At 40.8% G+C, this 22,019-nt stretch overlaps 3 protein-coding genes and 1 pseudogene across 4 annotated transcripts; 2 read left to right on the plus strand and 2 right to left on the minus strand.

The window, feature by feature from the left end:
- Window positions 1–543: 543 nt before the first annotated feature.
- On the plus strand, window positions 544–6,562 carry LOC18014174 (subtilisin-like protease SBT5.3). Its single transcript, XM_006418541.2, has 10 exons — window positions 544–670; window positions 761–876; window positions 1,007–1,104; window positions 1,268–1,432; window positions 2,563–2,671; window positions 4,164–4,698; window positions 4,819–4,916; window positions 5,002–5,247; window positions 5,328–5,656; window positions 5,861–6,562. Exons 1-10 carry the CDS (start codon window positions 584–586, stop codon window positions 6,397–6,399), a joined length of 2,322 nt encoding a protein of 773 aa, XP_006418604.1. The 5' UTR covers window positions 544–583; the 3' UTR covers window positions 6,400–6,562.
- A 431-nt stretch (window positions 6,563–6,993) lies between these two features.
- Window positions 6,994–8,023, minus strand: LOC112084586 (annotated as a pseudogene).
- On the minus strand, window positions 7,894–10,588 carry LOC18014181 (probable disease resistance RPP8-like protein 2). 2 transcript variants are annotated; one of them, XM_024153769.1, is made up of 4 exons: window positions 10,461–10,588; window positions 9,203–10,121; window positions 8,950–9,096; window positions 7,894–8,777 (listed from the first exon to the last, which is right to left on the minus strand). In XM_024153769.1, the coding sequence occupies exons 2-4, from the start codon at window positions 10,071–10,073 to the stop codon at window positions 7,936–7,938; spliced, it is 1,860 nt and encodes a 619-aa protein (XP_024009537.1). In that variant the 5' UTR covers window positions 10,074–10,121; window positions 10,461–10,588; the 3' UTR covers window positions 7,894–7,935. The 2 variants fall into 2 exon arrangements, with proteins under 2 accessions (XP_024009537.1, XP_006418605.1); XM_006418542.2 differs by having other exon boundaries at window positions 9,203–10,087; window positions 10,461–10,491.
- Window positions 10,589–11,067: 479 nt separating this feature from the next.
- On the plus strand, window positions 11,068–13,539 carry LOC18014182 (glucose-1-phosphate adenylyltransferase small subunit, chloroplastic). Its single transcript, XM_024153942.1, is given in 11 exon segments — window positions 11,068–11,168; window positions 11,170–11,359; window positions 11,440–11,667; window positions 11,669–11,743; window positions 11,825–12,098; window positions 12,170–12,348; window positions 12,440–12,543; window positions 12,630–12,739; window positions 12,819–12,919; window positions 13,003–13,122; window positions 13,219–13,539. Coding segments are annotated over 11 exon segments (1,572 nt in total). The 5' UTR covers window positions 11,068–11,094; the 3' UTR covers window positions 13,336–13,539.
- The last annotated feature ends 8,480 nt before the right edge of the window (window positions 13,540–22,019 follow it).

Genomic DNA, 22,019 nt, shown 5'->3' on the forward strand with positions numbered 1-22,019 from the left:
TCATAATAGAAATGTTTTTCTTCCTTCTTCTAAAAATAGAGGAAACAATGATTAGATTAGGACCAACCAACCGGTAAGAAAAAAAATATAATATAAATTTTTGTTGCGGAATATAGCATCAATGGAGACTCCATTATTGTGACGCAATGTGACCACTTGAGCATCTTATCATTTTTACTCCAGAACCACCTTATTTCCCTAAGCTTTCCCTTTTTCAGCAAGAAATTCATGTAGAAATTAATACCTAAAAGAAAATGGGGAATGTGTTAAATTAACTGCGGAAAAATTAACAAGAATATATTAGCCACTACTCACCAGTGTACATAAAAAGCCATATTTTAGTATTTCATCGAAAATGATTTCCTAATATCACTTGATTCAAGATTATTTATAGGCTTTTGGAAGTGTAAAAACATATTGTTCGTATCAAAATCTAAATTTCTAAAAAGGGTTTATTATATTATTACTTTTCTTATAAATTTGATAATGCTCTGTCTTGTAAGGTAATTGCACTTCATTATATAAAGAAGCAACTCACACGGCAACACCAAAACAGAAAGTCCAACAATATAGAAGAAGAAGAATGAAGCTTACAAGTCCTTTATCGTTTCTTCCCTCTTTAATTCTTCTTGTCTACTTGGCTTCGGAAGCCATCCTTGCTTCTAAAGATGTACATTCATTATCCTTTTATCCTACAACAAATATTTCATTTAGCATTAAAAACTTCTCATTTAATCATATTGTTTGTGTGTAATTTCAGTCGTCTTCATATGTGGTGTACTTTGGAGGTCACTCCCATGTCGGGGAGATAACAGAAGATGCAATGGATCGAGTCAGAGAGACCCATTACGAATTTCTTGGTTCCTTCATTGGAAGGTCTCTGTAACACACTCACTAAAACATACCTTTTCTCCTTCTGTTACAAACATATTATTTTAATGTTTTAATTTTGGTTCACAAAAAAATGTCATATAATTGACATTATTCTTGATTTTTGTGGAAACAGCCACGAGATAGCCGCAAACGCCATTTTCTACTCATACACAAAGCACATCAACGGCTTTGCTGCTCATCTCGACCACGACCTCGCATCTGCAATCTCCAGTAAGTATACACAGGGCCTTGTCTCGGAACAAAATTTAAAATATGTGCATCTCATCGTCTATTGCTTATGCTTTGGACGAGACCTAGATACATTACATGTTATATGTTTTCTCTTTGTTAATGATTGAGGAGTGACTCTATTTCTTTTTCTTTATCCTTCAAGAACACCCTGAAGTTGTGTCTGTATTTCCAAACAAGGCCTTGAAGCTTCACACAACTCGATCATGGGACTTCTTGGGATTAGAACACAACTCTTTCGTTCCTTCCTCTTCCATTTGGAGGAAGGCAAGATTCGGAGAAGATTCCATTATTGCAAATCTCGATACGGGTTTCTCTCCTCTTTACCCTTTTTTACCTTCTTTTTAAAACATTTTTAATTCGTCTTAAATCTAATATTGGTCAACCTTTACAAATTCGGGAGCCTTGAGATCGGCTGGGAAAGATACGTATATATTTTCGAAATGGATTTGACTTCCATTACAAGAATTATATATTTACCATTAGCTAGCGGTTGAGATCTCTAGATGTCAGCAAGAATCAATCGGCTATATTATATATGCATGCATGTGCATGTGCGCATATGCATATTCTCTTCTCTCAACAAAAATCAAGCATGTCTTATTTTTAATATCCTGTATGACTGTATCATATAGTTTGAGTTGAATCATACACAATAAAGTTAATTAACCTTATGATTATCTACCAAACTCTGTAATTAGTAGTTGTTCCATTAATAATCAGAGATTTCTTTTGTTTTGTTTTTGGAAATAGAAAAGTCGGTGAATAATTCCTCGTACAATAAAACCAAACAAAATTCCTCGTATAAGTAACGTGTTATGGCACTATGCAATTGGCTTTTAACAGAAAGTTAATGTATTTACTGCAGGTCACTTCATAGTAGTGAATAGTGTTCATAATTCAATAGTGTATTCTAAATATAGTACTTATTTTTCTTGTAGATGATGAAACAACCTTTTTAAACGTGGTAATCTAATTAGAGATTTTGCAAAAAAAATTCGTCATAATTCAGTTTATGCTAAATGGTGTTAAATGTTTAGTTAAAAAAGACGTATGGTTGGAGTTCTTGATCGGAAAATATATTTTTCCCTATAATCTGAACTAGATAAAAGAAAGAATATAAATGCTTGAGATTTAGGAGAAAAGGAGGTGAATAAAGTAAGGATATGCATGAGAACTAGAACCTTTTATAGATATCTTTCTTTGATATTATATTGTTGATTCAGAAAAGTAATAAAAGTTACCACAACCAAGAATGATTGGTTGTGTGATTATTAGACACCACAAGGCAATTTTTTATTTTTATATGTAAATCCTACTTATAATCTCTATATAAATAACAAAGGGATCTAAAACAAAAACAAAAAATACTAAACAAGTTGTTGTTGAATAAATTTCATAGACTAATGTTTTTGAATATGATTGTGTGTGGAAAAAAAGGTGTGTGGCCAGAATCAAAGAGCTTTAGGGATGAAGGATTGGGACCAATTCCTTCAAGATGGAAGGGAATATGTCAAAACCAGAAAGATGCCACTTTTCATTGCAACAGGTTCCTCTCTCTCTCTTGCATGTTTATTTTTCCAAAATGGTGTCTAATCATTTTCACGTTCATTAAGTAATTAATTATCATAAGATACGGCACACAAAAAAAATACAAAGAAAATCGGATTATCTGTTCTCACTTTTAGCAGTAAACACACGCGCGTAGTACGGTAGTAGTTATGTTTTTTTTTTTTTTTTTTTGGACATCCGGTAGTAGTTATGTTTATGTTCGAATTTGTAAGTTTGTTTTTTTGTTAAAGGGCCTAAGTTTGTTTGTTTCGGGTTTAATAAAATTCACAATTTGTATTAACAAATAGGAGACACGTGAACTAATCTTTGTAACAAGTCAAATTTGGGATACCCTATTTAGAACATCAATGGGTTTGATCATCGTATAAAAATTCACTTTCTTGGAACTTTTTATCTGGTTTATTTTGGCGAAGATAGATATAGAATCTGAAAAAGAAACAAAAAGATATTCATCGTATATTCTAGCTAGACTTTATAGTGGTACATACAAGATGTTTCAATCTAAATTTTGCTAAGTCCAATCCTTAATATTTTTTGTATAAAAAGAATTAAATCCACACTAATATTGTACTATATTATTTCATCAATACTGTATGTGTTTATAGTAGGGACGTTGTTTAACAAAAGAAAATGTTTAATTTGGGGAAAAAATTAAATTGACACCATGTAAAATACATTCAAATTATCAGTTAGTGTGGTGTAGTTGTTGCTAGGGGTGGGTAATAAAACATAATAATTAAAAAAACAAACCTGAAGAACTATAAAATTTGTTTGGTTAACATTTTATGAATTTTTTTTTTGATTTGGTTCGTTTTGAAGAAATCTTAAAACTGAATGTTTTTTTTTTTGGTTGTAAATTAGGATTCAATATCTACTTTTGTTTATATTTAACATGATTGTTTATATTTTATTTGAGTTAAGTTTCAATCATGTCTCTTTGTGAAATCGTCTTTTACATAGAAACTACCTATTCTAAATTTTTTTAATATATAGAATCTCAAATTTTTCTGTTCATAAATTATTCAAATTGTATTTTTCTTATTCTAGCTGAACAAATTTTTTTGTTGTTTTTATGCAGTAAAATTCGTATGAATGTTTTTGAAAAATCACAAAAGAAAAAGAATCCAACTAAAATCGAACTACATATGGTTAACCAAGTTGAATACATATTTTATACTCCGGGAACCAAAAATTGTATTACGTTTCAAAAACCGATAAACAGAAAAAAAAAAAAAAAAACAAAAACGTAAACCGGAATGTTTACATACGTTTTTTGAAAATAGTGAAAACTGAAAACATGTAAAATGTTCTAAACCGGAGCGGCTGAAAAAGAGAGTAAACCGTACTTTTTTAAAAAAATAGTGAAAAACTGAAAACTTGTAAAATCTTTACTAAAAGTAAACCGGAATGGTTGACAAAAAAAAAAGCATAAACCGGAATGTTCACAAAGAAGATATTGTGAAATGAAGGAAGCTGATCGGAGCAAGGTACTTCCACAAGGGCTACGCAGCCGCCGTGGGACCACTCAACTCTTCCTTCGACTCTCCACGTGATCTCGACGGCCATGGCTCCCACACTCTCTCCACCGCCGCCGGATCTTTCGTCCCCGGCGCCAGCGTCTTCGGCCAAGGCAACGGCACAGCCAAAGGCGGCTCCCCACGCGCCAGAGTCGCCGCCTACAAAGTCTGTTGGCCGCCGGTCAAAGGCAACGAGTGCTACGACGCCGACGTTCTCGCCGCTTTCGACGCCGCCATCCACGACGGTGCTGACGTCATCTCCGTCTCGCTTGGCGGCGAGCCTACCTCGTTTTTAAACGACAGCGTCGCAATCGGGTCGTTCCACGCCGTGAAGAAGCGGATCGTAGTAGTCTGCTCTGCCGGAAACTCTGGACCGGGAGATGGTACGGTGGCGAACGTCGCGCCGTGGCAGATCACCGTCGGAGCTAGCACCATGGATCGCGAGTTTGCTAGTAATCTCATCCTCGGTAACGGAAAGCATTACAAGGTTAGATTTAAGCTCCCAGAATTGGATTTAGGATTTAGTTAGTTAAAATCGAATGTTTGAATTAATTTCTTTGAATCGAGCTTGAATCGTCGACATTCATATCGTTCTTGATTGATTTAGGGACAAAGCTTGTCATCAACATCTTTGCCACATGCTAAGTTCTACACAGTAATGGCAGCTTCGAAAGCAAAAGCTAAGAACGTTACTGCTTCTGATGCGTAAGTTTTGTTTCAGAGAAACTACTTATCTACAAATGGTTTATGTATTTTGATCATTGTTAACTTTGTACGTCTCTTTCTGCAGACAATTATGCAAACTTGGATCGCTTGACCCCAAAAAGGCAAAAGGGAAGATATTAGTTTGTCTTAGAGGACAGAACGGGAGGGTGGAGAAGGGACGTGCCGTGGCTTTAGCTGGAGGCGTAGGGATGGTTCTTGAGAACACTAATGTCACTGGGAATGATCTAACCGCTGATCCGCATGTCCTCCCTGCCACACAGCTCAGTTTCAAGGACAGTCTTGCCCTGTCAAGATATATCAGTCAAACCAAGTAAGAGGATTCTTCAGCCCCACTTTTACTAAACTCGTCTTGTTTCGAGCTCTAAAAGAAGCTTTTATTTATGGATGAAGTAAGCCGATTGCGCATATTACTCCTTCGAGGACAGTTTTGGGAACAAAACCTGCGCCTGTAATGGCTGCTTTCTCGTCCAAGGGTCCGAGCTCGGTGGCTCCTGAGATTCTGAAGCCGGACATAACTGCGCCTGGTGTGAGTGTGATCGCTGCCTACACTGGAGCAGTATCTCCAACAAACGAACAGTTTGATGCTCGTCGTCTTCTGTTCAATGCTGTTTCAGGGACTTCCATGTCTTGTCCTCATATCTCTGGCATTGCGGGTCTTCTTAAAACCCGTTATCCTTCTTGGAGTCCTGCAGCTATCCGCTCTGCCATCATGACTACCGGTGAGAATGCGTTTTAAAGTCTCTTACTTTATCACATTTAACCAAGTCTTGTTTCTTCCATGACCATGTTTAGTGTTCTTTGTTCTTGAATTGGAAATAGATTTTGTTTTTTTTTTTGATCTTTTAGTTTATCTGCATATTGTGAAGTTTTTCTTGTTGAAGTTTTTCTTTCTCAGTGTTTTGCTTTGTACTTCTCTGTTTCAGCAACAACAATGGATGATATTCCCGGACCCATCCAAAACTCAACCAATATGAAGGCAACACCTTTCAGTTTCGGGGCAGGACATGTCCGACCAAATCTAGCTGTGAATCCCGGTTTAGTATACGATTCAGGCATCAAGGACTACCTCAACTTCTTATGCTCCCTTGGATACAATGCATCACAAATCTCTGTCTTCTCGGGCAAAAACTTTGCATGTAAAAGCCGTAAAACCAGTCTGTACAACCTTAACTATCCTTCCATCACAGTTCCGAACCTGTCATCGCGCAAAGTCACCGTCTCAAGGACCGTTAAAAATGTTGGACGACCTTCAACCTATACAGTTCAGGCGAATAACCCACATGGTGTTTATGTCGCAGTTAAGCCAACAAGCTTAAATTTCACCAAAGTTGGAGAACAAAAGACGTTTAAGGTGACCCTTGTGAAGCGTAAGGGGAAAGTGGCAAAGGGATATGTGTTTGGAGAATTGGTTTGGTCAGACAAGAAGCATCGTGTGAGGAGTCCCATTGTGGTGAAGCTCTGACTCTGATTTTTAGTTCCAACGATGATATTTGTATCTGTTTGAATTTTAAGGTTTAAAAGAAAGGCGTAGTTGTGATTTATATTTGAGAGGAATCATCATCATTCTTCAGCAGTGTAATGTTTTGCTGATCATCATCATAATAATGGCACATAAACCATTCTTGTCACTCATTTAAAGAAGATCATCAAAAATTCTAAGCGAAGTTATGAATATATCCTATATTTATAGCAGAAGTAGACTTATGACCAAGCTGACTCCTAAATTTCTTCACCATCATAAAAGCTAGCTTAGGATCATCTTTAGAGTTTAGAATGTTGAACGGAATCAGAAAAATTTGGTTTGCTGGAAAACTTATTAGAATGGGTTTGATTTGCTAGCAAGAATCAATGGAAGTTGATAAATGGTAGTTTAGGAGCTCTGTTGACAATAACTTTCAGTGAGGCTGGGAGCTCTTTGCAAAGACAAAAACCTTTCAGATAACGAAAGTGAGCAAAGCTCACCATTCAAAGGCTCGGATCACCATTACACTGTATACAAATTGACTAAGAATCCACATCATTTACGCTTTTGCTAGTAATGAAATCAATCAAAGTCATAAAAATGGTTCCATATACAAAATATATTTCAAACTTAGCGTCAGAGAGAAAGAGGGAGAGAGGGAGAGAGAAAATCATGCAACAGATATCTTATGTTTCGTAGATAAAGACACAAAAATTATACATCTACACAATATGAAAAGATTTATCACATCACACACAATCGATACCAGGTAATGATTCTGAACAGTTTCACCTGAAAACCCAAAACAAAAAGGGTTAGATCAACATACAATGTAATTCAAGACCGTCAATGTGACTTTCACGCAAATGCAGAACTGACAAATGAACAAAGTGGATATAATTCCTACTTTCCTTATTCGTCGTCGTCGATAAATTGAACACTAGGAATGTGTTGGACTTTGTAGTAATCTTCCCCATTTGGTACCAGTTTCTTCGTCCACTCCCTATTCATCTCTTCAATTTTCAATTCCTTTAAGGAGGTTATATACTTCAGCCCCTCTGGTATCTCCTTCAGCTTTTCGCATTTATCTATAGTCAAAGTATGAAGACAAGGCATCGACCCTTCTTCTACGATCCACTCTTCCAACTCTTCCAGCTCAGATATTTCTAGATTACATAATTGAGGGAATCCACCTTTTGAGCACACCATTCTCTTTCCAAAAAAAAGCACTAAATGATAATATAACCGAGTTCAAATGAAGCAACTTTTCCAGAATCGGCATTGGATCCTCCTCCATCCCGCAAAAGTATAGACATATGTGTGCAAGGTTGGGAGGGAACTGATATTGATCAGGAAACCTTGGCATCTGTATGCCCAAAATTAATTGCTTTAGATCAATGAAATCCAAAGCGAAATCTTCCCCATGATGAGCCCCTTGAGATTCTTCCATATAATTAACTAAAGCAAAATTCTCTAGGTTTTTTAATTCACGGAGAGATGACGAGAGAATTTCATAAGTAGTCTCGCCAGTGAATTTCATAACTTCCATTTTTTATTCCATTTTGGAGTGAGATTTGAAGTAGGGTTGGAGATAATCTTGCTCCAAACTCTATTTTGCAGTGAAATTTGCACTAGGGTTAGAGATGGTAGTAATGGTAAACTTTGGAAACATTTAGCTGACTGCTTCCACAAGTATCCCTCGGCTCCAAAACACAAAACAGATCTGACTTTTTTGTTGCTTTTATGTCCCAGCATATGAAGTGCATTCCCATTATACATAACGAGTCTGCGAGATCTACTAGGAGTGTGAGCGTTGATAGTAGAGGTGGAAGTAGGGACTTTGATGACTTGAAGAAAGTTCTCTTCTTTCGCTTTAGATAAACATACTTCTCTCATAATGTCATGCATTTGACAGTAATCCATTCTTGAAGCTGGATTGCCATAACTTCTTTCGACAATAACCAAATTTCTCCTTACTAGCTCTCCTAGGAAGTCTTCTCCACTTTCTCGAATGGTTGCTCCATTGCAAAATGACGTTATTATTCCTTCTGAAGCCCAGTAGTGAAACAATCTCTCCACCACTATCTTGTAATCTTCAGGAAAATGGGCCAGGTAAAGGAAGCAATGCTTTAACTCCATTGGCAAATCTTCATAACTCAGAGACAATACTCGGTAAACCACCGAATTGAGACTGTTCTCATCTAAACAAGATTTTCCTATGATCTGAGTTCTAATATTCTCATATACTCTTTTCCACTCGGAAACTGAATATTTCTTAGCTAACAAGCCTCCCAGCACTTTGACGGCTAATGGTAGACCTCCACAATGTGTGAGCATTTTTTTACCAATGACTTCTAATTCTTCATTAACCCTTAATTCTGCAAACAAACATCAAGTAATACATTTTAAAATTTGAGCGTTGAAAAAAAATAATTATATGAGGATTGGATGTATCAGAGATTAATTTGTAAAGATCCTTTTATATAAACGTCTAAACTCTGTAAAAAGAAATAATGCTTAATGGCCTTAATTTTATATCTGAAAGTGTACCAGTTTCGTCTTTCTTTGGGAATACTATGCTCTCACATAGCTTCCAACTTTCTTCGGGAGTAAGAATTCTTGATCTAAAGGCAAAACATGTTGGATCTGCATGTAAACCAACACCTTCATTGCGAGAAGTAAGTATCATCTTCCAACCTGCAAATCACATTTCACGTTAGGGTAACAAACGCAATTATTTATGCCCAATGTGTAATGTCTTGGTACTTTCTCTCTAAATTTAATGTATGAAATTAGAGCTCACCTCTTTTTTGGGGAAACACAGCTTCTATTCTGTCCCAATCTTCGTTTTTCCATATATCATCGAGGACAATCAAATATCTAGACGTTTCCAACAATTGAAAGAGCTTCCTCTGGAGTGTATGATCATCCATCTGTTTAATGTCTCCATCATGTGGCCTAAGATCTTGCAAGATCCTTTGCCAAACATCACTTCGCGTGAACTCTTGCGAGACACATACCCATGCGAATCCATCAAAATGACGACGGACAATGTCATGATGAAAAACTTGTCTAGCTAGCGTGGTTTTTCCAATACCACCCATCCCGGATATGGAAACCATTTGGATGTTATCATTCTCCACCAAATGACCAACCAATTCTTCAACACTCTGTTCCACGCCCACAAGATTCTTTTCCGAACTGTTAGGAAATGTTTCTCGACTTTCCCTTTGCAGCCTTTGTCTCTCTTGCAACGACAACGAACGACCACCATCAATAATCTGTTGTATACCAAAACTCTGCATTTGCTTAATCACCTCAGAGATCCTCCTAGTTATGCCTTCGATATCTGTAGCAAATTTCCAGCGATACACTAAGAAGCAAGAAAGTCTTTTCACTCGCTTCTTGATCCCTTTTTCTTTTACTTCTTTCAGAAGAAATGATTCGATTATATCATCAGCATCATCAACAATGTCTTGGACATCTTCCAAGAAGTTTCTCACTCTTTCACTCTCAAATTTCTTGGCATATGCATCTTTCATCAATGATTGTAACATTCTTATTTGACCTTTTAGTTCAGATACTTGCTCGTTTACTCCCAGTAAACGCTCAGATTCTCGACCCAGGAGCTCCCAAAGTTTTTGCAATCCAAAGGACACAACTCCCTCAGCCATAACTATTATCCTCTCTTTGCACAAAAAAAAAACTATTATCCTCTTCTACTGTTAAGACATAAAGCCAACAAAACATCAATGCCAAAAATATTACTAACTTGTAATAATCTCTAAAAGAAAATTCTTTTAAGAGAAAAATGATTGGTCGATCTAGTGAGACATAGTACCACACCCAACATTTTTTTTTACTTGTAATATTTTTATTCAAACAAACTTGTAATAAAGTTTATGCGAGTAACATGGGTGGTTACAAGAACGAAGGTTTGTACTAAGCTAATGGTTTTTATTATTTTCCAAAAACAGATCCGACCACAACAGAGTATAAAAGACAGATCGAAACAAGTGAAGCAGAAAAAATCATATATATAAAAAGAAAACATCATTTACCTTTGCTGAATGAATCAGCTTTGAAACTCACTTGTTCGTTGAAAGAAGAAAAATGAGTTTTTAATAGTATTTAGTTAAACATAAAACGAAAAGTGGCAGTGAAAGAGTTGACTCCAAGTCAATCTTATCAACAACCAATTGGCTCAAGAGTCACCACACGATATCTTGCGAGTCTATGACCAATGATAAATACATTTTGTTCGACTTTTGAATATGAAGAAATTTTGGATCTATGAAACAGCATAGAAATTAAGGGATTAAAATCGCAATTTTCAAAATGTTGAGACTTTAGTTTGCAATATTATAAAATAAAAATATAAAGGAAAACAGCATATGGTCCATAATCCTCGTGCGTGATATTTACATCCAATCACCAAAATTTCTCTCGTCTAAAGATATTTTCAGTTTTTTCACCGCCAAAAAACATATGAACACTCTTTGACGAATAAAACCTTTTTCTCCCGTTAAATTTACGGCCATACCATTTGATTCTCCTCCGTAAAGACCACCATTATTAAGGAATAAAAAGGTAAATTCAGTAACAATAAAGATTTATACCCAAAATAAAAAAGATCTCCTCCTCCTCAATTATAGTGACAGAACAAGAGTCAAGAAGCTCCTCCTCTTGACAACAATGGTGACAATGGCAGCAATTGGATCACTAAAAGTACCTTCATCTTCTTCGTCTTCGTCCTCCTATTCCTCGAATGTCAACCGTAGAGCATCGTCTCTCGTTCTCTTCTTCATCTCTTGCAGGCGACAGAGTTAGTTTCACCTCCAATGTCCGTCGCAACACTGAAAATATTTCAAATAAGAGAAGAACACCATCAATTGTTTCCCCAAAAGCAGTTTCAGATTCACAAAACTCACAAACTTGTCTTGATCCTGACGCTAGCAGGGTAAGTGTGTCTTTTGTTTTTTCATAAGATTTCGATTTTCATGGAAGATCTTGATTTAGGGTTTTTTGTGCTAATGGCAGAGTGTGTTGGGGATAATTCTTGGAGGAGGTGCTGGAACAAGATTATACCCTTTAACGAAGAAGAGAGCTAAACCAGCTGTTCCTCTCGGCGCAAACTATCGTCTGATTGATATTCCAGTGAGCAATTGCTTGAACAGTAACATCTCTAAGATCTATGTTCTTACTCAATTCAATTCAGCTTCTCTTAATCGACATCTCTCGAGAGCTTATGCGAGCAACATGGGTGGTTACAACTTACAAGAACGAAGGTTTCGGTGAGGTTCTTGCTGCTCAACAAAGCCCAGAGAATCCAAATTGGTTTCAGGTCTAAAGACTGTACATGGCTTTGATTGATTGAGTTTGAGAGATGGTTTTGAGTTTGAGTTTTGAGTTTTTGTTTGGACAGGGAACTGCTGATGCAGTGAGGCAGTACTTGTGGTTGTTTGAAGAGCACAATGTGTTGGAGTTTCTGGTTCTTGTAGGTGATCATTTGTACCGTATGGATTACGAGAAATTCATACAAGCACATCGTGAAACCGACGCTGATATCACTGTCGCTGCTCTTCCTATGGATGAGAAACGAGCCACAGCTTTCGGGCTGATGAAGATCGATGATGAAGGACAGATCATCAAGTTTGCTGAGAAGCCTAAAGGGGAGCAACTCAAGACTATGAAAGTGAGTTCCTTTCGTTTTTTGGTTGCTTATTACGAGTTCTTGACATTGAGTCTTGTTTGTTATTTTGGTAATTAGGTTGTACAACAATCTTAGGCCTTGATGATGAAAGAGCTAAAGAAATGCCTTTTATTGCTAGTATGGGAATATATGTTGTGAGCAAGAATGTGATGTTAGACTTGCTCCGGGAACAGTTTCCCGGAGCTAATGACTTCGGTAGTGAAGTTATTCCCGGAGCTACCGCTCTTGGACTGAGAGTAAGTGATCACTATCTTAATTTAACAATGGCTTGTGTTCTTGGTTGAATGGTTTAGTGCTTCAAGATTTAACTTCGTAACTCATTTTCAGGTGCAAGCTTATCTTTACGATGGGTATTGGGAAGATATTGGTACCATTGAGGCGTTTTACAACGCGAATCTTGGAATCACCAAGAAACCAGTACCGGATTTCGGGTACACAAATTGATCGTTTTGGTTATCTAAACTGTAGTTTCGAGAGGTAAGTAACATGACCAAGCTATTTCATCATCTTCCCGCAGTTTCTATGACCGTTCAGCACCAATCTACACACAGCCTCGTTACTTACCTCCATCTAAGATGCTTGATGCTGATGTTACTGATAGTGTAATCGGTGAAGGTTGTGTTATCAAGGTAAAAACAACTCTCAAATTTAGCCTACACTTTCAGGTTTGGAAAATAGAAACTTAGACTTAACTGATCTTTACTTCAAAACTGCAAAATCCATCATTCTGTGATTGGTCTCCGGTCGTGCATATCGGAAGGTGCGATCATAGAAGACACCTTGTTGATGGGTGCAGACTACTACGAGGTACATTACAGTTTCAGATCAGTTCACTTCATTTCATTGAATCAGGGCACTTTTCTGTATAATTTTATCATTATGTGTTTCAGACTGATGCTGATAGGACACTCTTGGCTGCAAAAGGCAGCATCCCGATTGGCATTGGCCGAGACTCTCACATCAAAAGAGCTATCACTGACAAGAATGCTCGTATTGGGGACAATGTCAAGGTAATTTTCGTAAATCTTATTCCTCTGTTTCCTCTTGGTTCTAAGTGTTTAGAAGACTGAAACTTTTAACCTCCTCTACTCTATGTGTTTATTCAGATTATCAACACAGACAACGTGCAAGAAGCTGCGAGGGAGACGGATGGATACTTTATCAAGAGCGGCATTGTTACAGTGATCAAGGATGCTTTGATTCCTAGTGGAACCATTATCTAAGAGACCTTTTTTTTACTATCTTATAACTTCATTGTTTTGACCTTTTGTTGCTTCAAGTGAATGTATCCAGAGGTCAGGGCCAATGTCATTTTAATGCTTCTCCTTTAATAAAAATCTCTACTTTATATTCTGGAGTTCATTCTAGAGTTCCAAGCTTATTAATGACTGGCGATGTATGAATATCAATAAACAGCCCAAGACGATCATATTGATATACAATTTAACTGCTATCGTCACTACTTAAAGAACATTATTTTATCGATAGTCGCTATTGCCAGCGATTGCAAAAGGAAGTGGACCATAGTAGTAAGCTTACAATGTTGTTTTACAACTGCCTTAAAATTTTGTAGTTTGCATTAGAGTTAAATTTTTGCTGGTAAGAAACTCCTGTAAATTGAGGAAAGATTTATGGAATTTAGATTCAATCACATTGATTGCTTGATAGATGATACATTTTGTTCTGATTTATTTAGAGTTCCAAAGGAGGATTTTTCGACGAAATAGAACGACATCAATGATGTGCTTGATTGGTTTAATTTCACCTGAACATCAGACTTGTGAATGATGAAAGCAAACTTATGAGAAGGTATATATATCAAATATTTGTAGACCGTATGATCTGTACGTTCTTGTCCACTGTTAAGCGTTTAATCTACTTGGTCCGTTCTACTCTGTACAGTGCTACCATCTCCAACGCCGGATGACAAAGATATCATAAATGGGTCCGCGTTTTTTTTTTAATTTAAAAATTAAAAATAAAGCCTAATTTCAGTCATACGATATCAGTAGAGTGAGCCTTATTGGGGTCGGTTTCCACCCTAACTGAATTAACCGTTTTGAAATGACTAAGTGTTAAAAGATGTCGACGAACCCAAGCTCTGTGAAGAAGCAAGCCGAGCCCATCCATAAAGCAGGATGGGTCGAGCCCTACAATAACTGTGGGCTGAGCCCTTGAAGCAGCATAGATCGAGCCGCGAGGTGATACAGACCGAGCTGTGTGAAAAGGAGAATGGGCCGAGCTGCGTAAGAAGTAGAATGGGCCGAGTCACTTCCTTCCACAATTGGGCTGAACCGAAGTCTTGAAGGACGAAAGTCTATAAAAACCCTAGGCGAAGTATCGTGACGGTGGCCGCACGAAGCGATAAGGAAATATTCCAAAAATCTCTCCCGAGATTCTCGGCTATGCGGTTTAGAGAATCAGTATAAATAGCCGATGTATTACTTTGGGAATCCTAAGCAATAAGACTAAACACTTTTCAGAGCAATAAAAACTTTCTTTCGATTTTACTGTTCTTGCGATAAACTCTAGAGATTTTGGATCTCTTAAGTTTTTCCTTAACAAATTCTTGGTTGTGCGAGTTTTGGCTCACACAATTTGGCGCCGACTGTGGGAGATCGAAATTTTCTTACTCTAAAATCGACAAGACTTTAAGATCTGAAGAACATGGCGAGCAACACTCCCGACGATGAGAACAACAACAACGACAACGGCGCGGAGAAGATCGCTCCGCCCTCGGGCACAACAACGACGACAACTGAAGCCCAAGAGGAGATGTGAAACATGATGGCTACATTGATGAAGAAGATCGATGAGCAGAACAAGAGGAACGAGGCAATTACGGAAAGACTACACGCAATGACGGCTGAGAGACGACACCCAACTTGGAGAGCTAGAATCTCCGATCTGACGGATGGAGCCCGGAGACGCTTCGATTTCTCAACACCTACAGAAGCCTCGGGTAGCGGCACAAGAAATCCCATGGCTCCGCCAATGTTTTTTCCCCTCGGCGAACAGACTCCTGCAGCAACCCGAATCAACATGACTGAGCCGCCTCCACTTTGTCGGAATTTTAGGTGACGAGCTGACGAATAGGAGAACGACGTGATCGACGTGGATGCCTAACAAAACGATGGAACCAGGAATTTGCAACAAAACGGCTTGGCTCGGTGAATAAGCCAAGAAGAGCTCGCCTCGGCACTAAATGGCATTCAGGCTGATGAAGTCACCGACCCGGTTCGCGACAACAACCCAACCCAATTCAGGCAGAGAACGAAGACGAGCCGTGGAGAGAAGATCAGGAGCGACTTCGCCAATATAAGAGAATGACCGAGCACAAACCCTCAAAATCGAAGAGCTGCAAGCCTCAATGGCTCGAACAGTGGCCGAGATACGCGCCATGAAATCTCAAGTGCACAACGCGACAAGCACCGCGCCAGAGATCGATCGAATGCTCGAAGAGACCTAGAGAACACCGTCCACAGCAAGAATCACGGAGGCTAGGATTTCTGAGCCCATGAAAGTGAGAATCCCATTCTACGAAGGCACAACCGACCCGAAGGCGCACATCACAGCGTTTCGGATAGCAATGGGACGAGCCTTCACAAGGAATGCTGCCAATCTGACCAAACGGGAGGTGGACGCCGGATATTTCCTGCTCTTCGTAGAGCATCTCAAGGGAGCCGTGCTGGAATGGTTTTCGAGACAGAAGCGTAATTCAATCGGCAGTTTCCAAAAGCTCTCCACTTTGTTCCTCAAGCAGTATTCGATGTTCATGGATCGAGTACTCTCTGACGCCGACCTATGGACACTATCCCAAGGACGAAACAAACCGCTTCGGGACTACATGGCAAGATTCAAGGCTGCACTCAAGGCTCTGAAGCGATATTTGTGGTACAAATCCAAATTTTGATGGGAGATGGCCCTCAACACGCCGCAAACGATTCAAGACGCTTACATCGGTCAGAATACTTTGTCGTAAACGTGGAAGAGATGAAAAATCTGGATGAGCAGTACGAAGCGACGAAAGCAGCGATCCAGAGCATAGTCCTGACGCGCCCCTCGAAGAAAAGTAACCCATCAAACAACGCAACAACACAAAGCTCGGAGGAACCAAGAAGCGGAGGCGCCCACAACTACCAAGTAGGCGCTGGACGCGGAAGGGGAGAGCCGCGCAGCAACACTTGGGTAAGGAGACCCACTAACTACGACAAAAAGGCATTCTTCGAGTACCATCAAACTTACGGGCATTCAACGGCGCAATGTCGAACCCTAGGAGCAAAACTCGCAGCAAAAATGGCAGCGGGGAGCTCCAGAACGCGGTGAATCTTAAAGATCTTGCCCCTACCGAGCCAAAAGAGGGAACCGAGCCGAGCGGTGCGGCAGAACCCACAAATCTGCCTCGACGAAGCGATAATATCAAGCGCGACAGGAGAGGTGAACCTGAAGAACGACCCGAGCCGAGACAAAGGATCAACATGATCATGGGTGGATCCCAATATTACCAAGACACGGTATCTTCCATCAAAGCCTATCAGCGCCGAGCCGAAGGAAATAAGAATTGGACCAAGCCAACCGATATCTCGAACACGGTAATCTCTTTTACTGAGGAAGAAACGGCAGGGATAGACAGAGCACACACCGATCCTCTGGTTATCGAAATGACGATCAGAGACCACGACGTAGCAAGAGTACTCATCGATACCGGGAGCTCGGTAGACGTTATCTTCAGGGAGACACTCAGAAGGATGGGAATAGACCTCTCCAAGGTGACGGCAGTCCCTATACCTCTAACCGGGTTTTCAGGCGAAACAACAATGACCATGGGCACAATTAGACTCCCCGTGGTGGCCGGTGGAGTCACTAAGATCATCGAATTCTCCGTCACCGATCACCCAACAATCTACAACGTGATCATGGGGACTCCATGGATAAATGCAATGAGGCCGATCCCTTCCACCTATCAATTCTGCCCCAAATTTCCGACTCCAGCAGGCATCAAAACGATTTGGGGAAATCAGAAGGAGTCGCGAATGTGTTTCCTGACGGAGCACAAGTTGAGGAACTCTGTTACCGACGCATGAGCAGATGTAGATCGCAAGAAGGTGAAGACGGATCGAGAGCCCGTGAACGAGCTCTCAAAACTCTTATAGCAATTACAGATTGTGGAGAGCCGCGAACGCACCAAGCCGGAATGTGATGCGGTGGACTCGGTGTGTATAGACGAAGCACATTCAGAGAAGCGAACTCCTTTCCTTCCTCAAGGAGAATATCAACACTTTTGCCTGGACAGTGGAGGATATGCCGGGCATAGGAATCGACGTGACCTGTCACGAACTGAATGTAGACCCAACCTTCAAACCAATCAAGCAAAAAAGGAGGAAGCTCGGTCCTGAACGAGCTAAAACTGTCAACGATGAAGTAGAAAGTTTGCTCAAAGTAGGATCAATCACTGAGGCAAAGTACCCGGACTGGCTCGCAAACCCAGTGGTCGTGAAGAAGAAGAATGGCAAGGGGCGAGTCTGTGTAGATTTCACAGATCTCAACAAGACAGTTTCCCTCTACCGCACATCGACCGGCTCGTCGAAGCCACTGCGGGAAACAGGTTGTTGACGTTCATGAACGCGTTTTCAGTTTACAACCAAATCCTGATGCATCCCGACGACAGAGAAAAATGCGTTCATAACCGATCGCGGGATTTATTGCTACAAAGTCATGCCGTTCAGACTCAAAAACGCGGGGGCAACATATCAACAGCTCGTCAATAAGATGTTCGCAGATCAGCTCGGAAAACCATGGTGGTATACATCGACGATATTCTCGTGCACTTACGAGAATGCTTCGAGCAATTGAAGAAGCACAACATGAAACTAAACCCGGCGAAGTGCAGATTCGCGGTCACCTTTGGAGAGTTCCTCGGCTATTTGGTGAAGCAAATCCCAAGCAGATCAAGGCATTAATCGAGATGCCCTCTCCAAGAACGAAACGAGAAGTTCAAAGGCTCACAGGAAGAGTCGCCACGCTAAACCGATTCATCTCCCGATCCACCGACAAGTGTCTACCTTTCTACGACATCCTCAGAGGAAATAAGAAATTCGAGTGGGACGAGCGATGTGAAGCAGCTTTCTAGGAGTTGAAAACTATCTAGCAAGTCCGCCTGTCTTGGCGAAACCAGTAGAAGGGGAGCCCCTCTTCCTTTACATCGATGTATCCGCTACGGCCGTAAGCGGGGTACTGATAAGAGAGGAGCGATCCAAACAAAAACCCATCTTTTACGTCAGTCAGACACTAACCGATGCCGAGACCCATTATCCACAGATCGAGAAAGTCGCCTTAGCCGTCGTAGTATCGGCTCGCAAATTGCGTCCATACTTCTAGTCGGATTCGATTATTGTGCTCGCGACCCTTCCACTGCGCTCGATCCTGCACAGCCCGAGTCAATCCGGGCGGCTCGCCAAATAGGCCATAGAGTTGAGCGAATATGATATCGAGTATCGGAATAGGTCGTCTGCAAAATCTCAGGTGCTCACAGACTTTCTCGTCGAACTTCCGACCGAGGTGACAACCGAGCCAACCCTAGACGAAGTTTGGACGCTGCACGTCGACGGCTTGTCATCTAAACACGGCTTGGGAATAGGAATTCGCCTTACTTCTCCCACCGGAGAGATCTTGGAGCAGTCTTTCCGCCTAAATATTCATGCCTCAAACAACGAAGCAAAGTACGAAGCACTGATCGCTGGCCTACGATTAGCGCAGGGAATCAAAGTTCAGAAAATAAGAGCCTTTGCGACTCTCAGCTCATAGCAAATCAATTTAACGGAGAGTATGAGGCGAAGGATTGAAGAATGGGAGCTTAACTCAGAGTAGTCCAAGACTTGGTACGAAAGTTTGACGAGTTCGAGCTCACACGAATACCCCAAGGTAAAACACCTCGGCGGACGATTTAGCAGCACTTGTCTCGACCTCAGACCCGGATCTCTGGCAAACAATTCCAGTCGAATTCATTGAACGTCCAAGCATAGAGGAAGTGGAAGGAGTTTGGCTGATCAATCCTTCCGAGGAAGAACCAGAGAACGGCAAATCAATCGCTATGGAAGAAGACGCCTAGTCAGCCGAGCTGGAGTATGCCTGCGACAAGGAATGGCTCGGAGCTATCCGAGTCTACATCGTCGATGGAGAAGTATCATCTAACAAGTGGGAGGCCCGCAAGTTAAAGACTCAAACAAGTGGCGAAGTGTTCAAATGGAGATTTTCAGGACCGTTAATGGCGTGTGTCGAAGGACCTGAAGCAAGAAAGATAATGCACGAGATGCATAGTGGTGCGTGTGGAAATCACTCTAGTGGAAGATCACTAGCGATCAACATAAAACAGCACGGTTACTTCTGGCCTACGATGGTCAAGGACTGCAAGAAATTTACGGCAAAGTGCGAGAAGTGTCAACGGCACGCGCCTACAATCCATCAACCTACCGAGCTGCTGTCATCAATTTTGTCACCTTATCCTTTCATGAGATGATCGATGGATATAGTCGGGCCTTTACATCGATCAAAGCAGAAGCATTTTCTGCTCGTTCTTACAGATTATTTTTCTAAATGGGTCGATGCCGATTCCTACGCAAGCATAAAAGACGCTCAAGTCGAACACTTCGTCTGGAAAAAATCATCTGCCGGCATGGAGTCCCCTACGAAATTGTCACCGACAACGGATCCCAGTTCATCTTAACTCGCTTCGAAGTTTTCTGCGAGAAATGGAAAATCCGTCTGAGCAAATCCATGCCAAGATATCCCCAAGGGAATGGACAAGCCGAAGCAGCTAACAAGACAATCCTAGACGGCTTGAAAAAGAGGCTCGACGCAAAGAAGGGACGATGGACAGACGAACTCGAAGAGTCATTTGGTCGCATCGGACGACCCCGCGCCGAGCCAGTAGAGAAACTCCATTCGCTCTCGTCTATGGAACATAGTGCGTCATTCCCCCCGATGTGGATTTCTCCGGAATTCGAAGAAGACTTCTGCCAGGACAGGAAGGTTTGAATCACTTAATGATGCTAGATGAGCTCGACTTGATCAACGAAAGGCGCGACCAGGGTCTAATCCGAATCCAGAACTGCCAACAAGCAACAGCAAGATACTACAACAAAAATGTCTGAAGCCGAAGATTTAAAGAAGGAGAGCTCGTCCTTCGAAAAGTCTTTCAAAACACTACAGAGAGGAATGCAGGAAAGCTCGGAGCAAATTGGGAAGGCCCCTACAAAATTACAAAAGTAGTTCGCCCAAGAGTTTACGAATTTGTGACGGTAGCTGACAAACAATTCCCAGATCGTGGAACGCAATGCACCTAAAGAAGTATTATCACTAAGACTACAACATGATCAACATATACTACGGGACGGCTTGATCCCTGCAAAGGGTACGTAGGCAGCCCGTCCTCGGACGGGTTCAGCTGTCGCCCCTCCTAAAAAAGGGGGGTGGAGTGGGTACGTATACACTTATACTTACATCATTTTTAAGATTTTTAGCTCGGCAAGTCTTCTGTTTCTAAGATTATCTTCACTTCAGCTAGTTTTTTTCATTCACTTGTTCTAGTTTTACTTTCACTAATTTTCTCTTCGGCAAGATTTTTCATTGGCTTACTGTCACTTTGGAATTTTTGAGAAACTCATTTTCATTCACTTAACCATTCGTTTTCACTTCGCCTAGACTTTTACATGTCTTTGCATTTTGCTTCGGCAAAACGTTTCATGCTTCGAACACCTCGTCTCGTTGCTGGCCACAACGAGACAACAATCACAAAGTTCTCTAAATGGAATTTTTACCACCTTTCCTTGGACGAGGGTGCAAGTCACATCCTCTATGGATTAAAATCAAGCGCGCTATACAAATTTCAGACCAAAAACTTATCGGTCGCCACGGTTCGCCATCGCACACAAGATTATAAGTCGAGACTACATCGCTTTCTCTAAAATCAAAGCGAACTCTTAAACCCGGCAAACGCATTCACCCTCTCGGGAAAGCCGGTCTATAGAACTCTGATACCGTCTACTCGGACGTGAACCTCGGCAACGAGAAATCCAAATTTAGCGTCTCAGGAAGCCAAAACTAAACCCGAGTTAAAATGCCTCGTTACACACTTTCTCCTTTCTAACGCAACGCCTTGGCACTAACAGTCAAAGGCATAGAAGGACGTCAATTCGCTTTGCAAAAATTGTCTAAACAAAGACATACCTCCCAACTCGGGATCTTTTAACTTAAACGGGGTTTATTATATACCCAGAAAACCAAAATAGTCTATCATTTATTCCGGCAATCTATCAATCTTTCTTAACAGCTCGGCCAGGAAAGAAAACAAAAGCACCCTTGACTTGGCTCGACAAACCATTTAGGAACAGCTCGATCCAACAAGAGTTTTCCTCGAAAAGTTGAGAATGAATAAAACCAGGCAAAACCAACGTTTCTAAAAAGAGATAGATATAATTACTACCAAATAAATCTACCAGTAAGATCAACAGTCAAGTGGATAAAGCCATCCAGACATCAATCACAAAAAATACATAAGAGTTCGAAAAGTGGATAAAGCCATCCAAGCACTTAGTACAAGAAGGATAATGTAAAAGACAAGGGAGAGAGGGGAAGAGTCAAGCTGCAGACTGTGTGTCTTGCTTGGCAAGGAGGTTCAAAAGAGCCGGCGTACCCGCGTTCGATCCGGTCGTATCTCCGACACCCAGATAAGCCGCTGTCTCCTCGATCGGCTCGTTGCCCAAGCAGGTATCCACGGAGTCTTGCGACACAGGCGAAAAGACTAGCCCACCTCGGATCTCGGATGCGCTCATACGCCTCATCATCGACGTATTCGCTCTTCCAACTCTTTAACTTTGCCTCTTCGGCAACTAGAGTCGTGCCGTCCGGC

Source organism: Eutrema salsugineum, unplaced genomic scaffold, assembly GCF_000478725.1.
Source record: "Eutrema salsugineum unplaced genomic scaffold, Eutsalg1_0 scaffold_4, whole genome shotgun sequence".
Taxonomy (NCBI): Eukaryota; Viridiplantae; Streptophyta; class Magnoliopsida; order Brassicales; family Brassicaceae; genus Eutrema; species Eutrema salsugineum.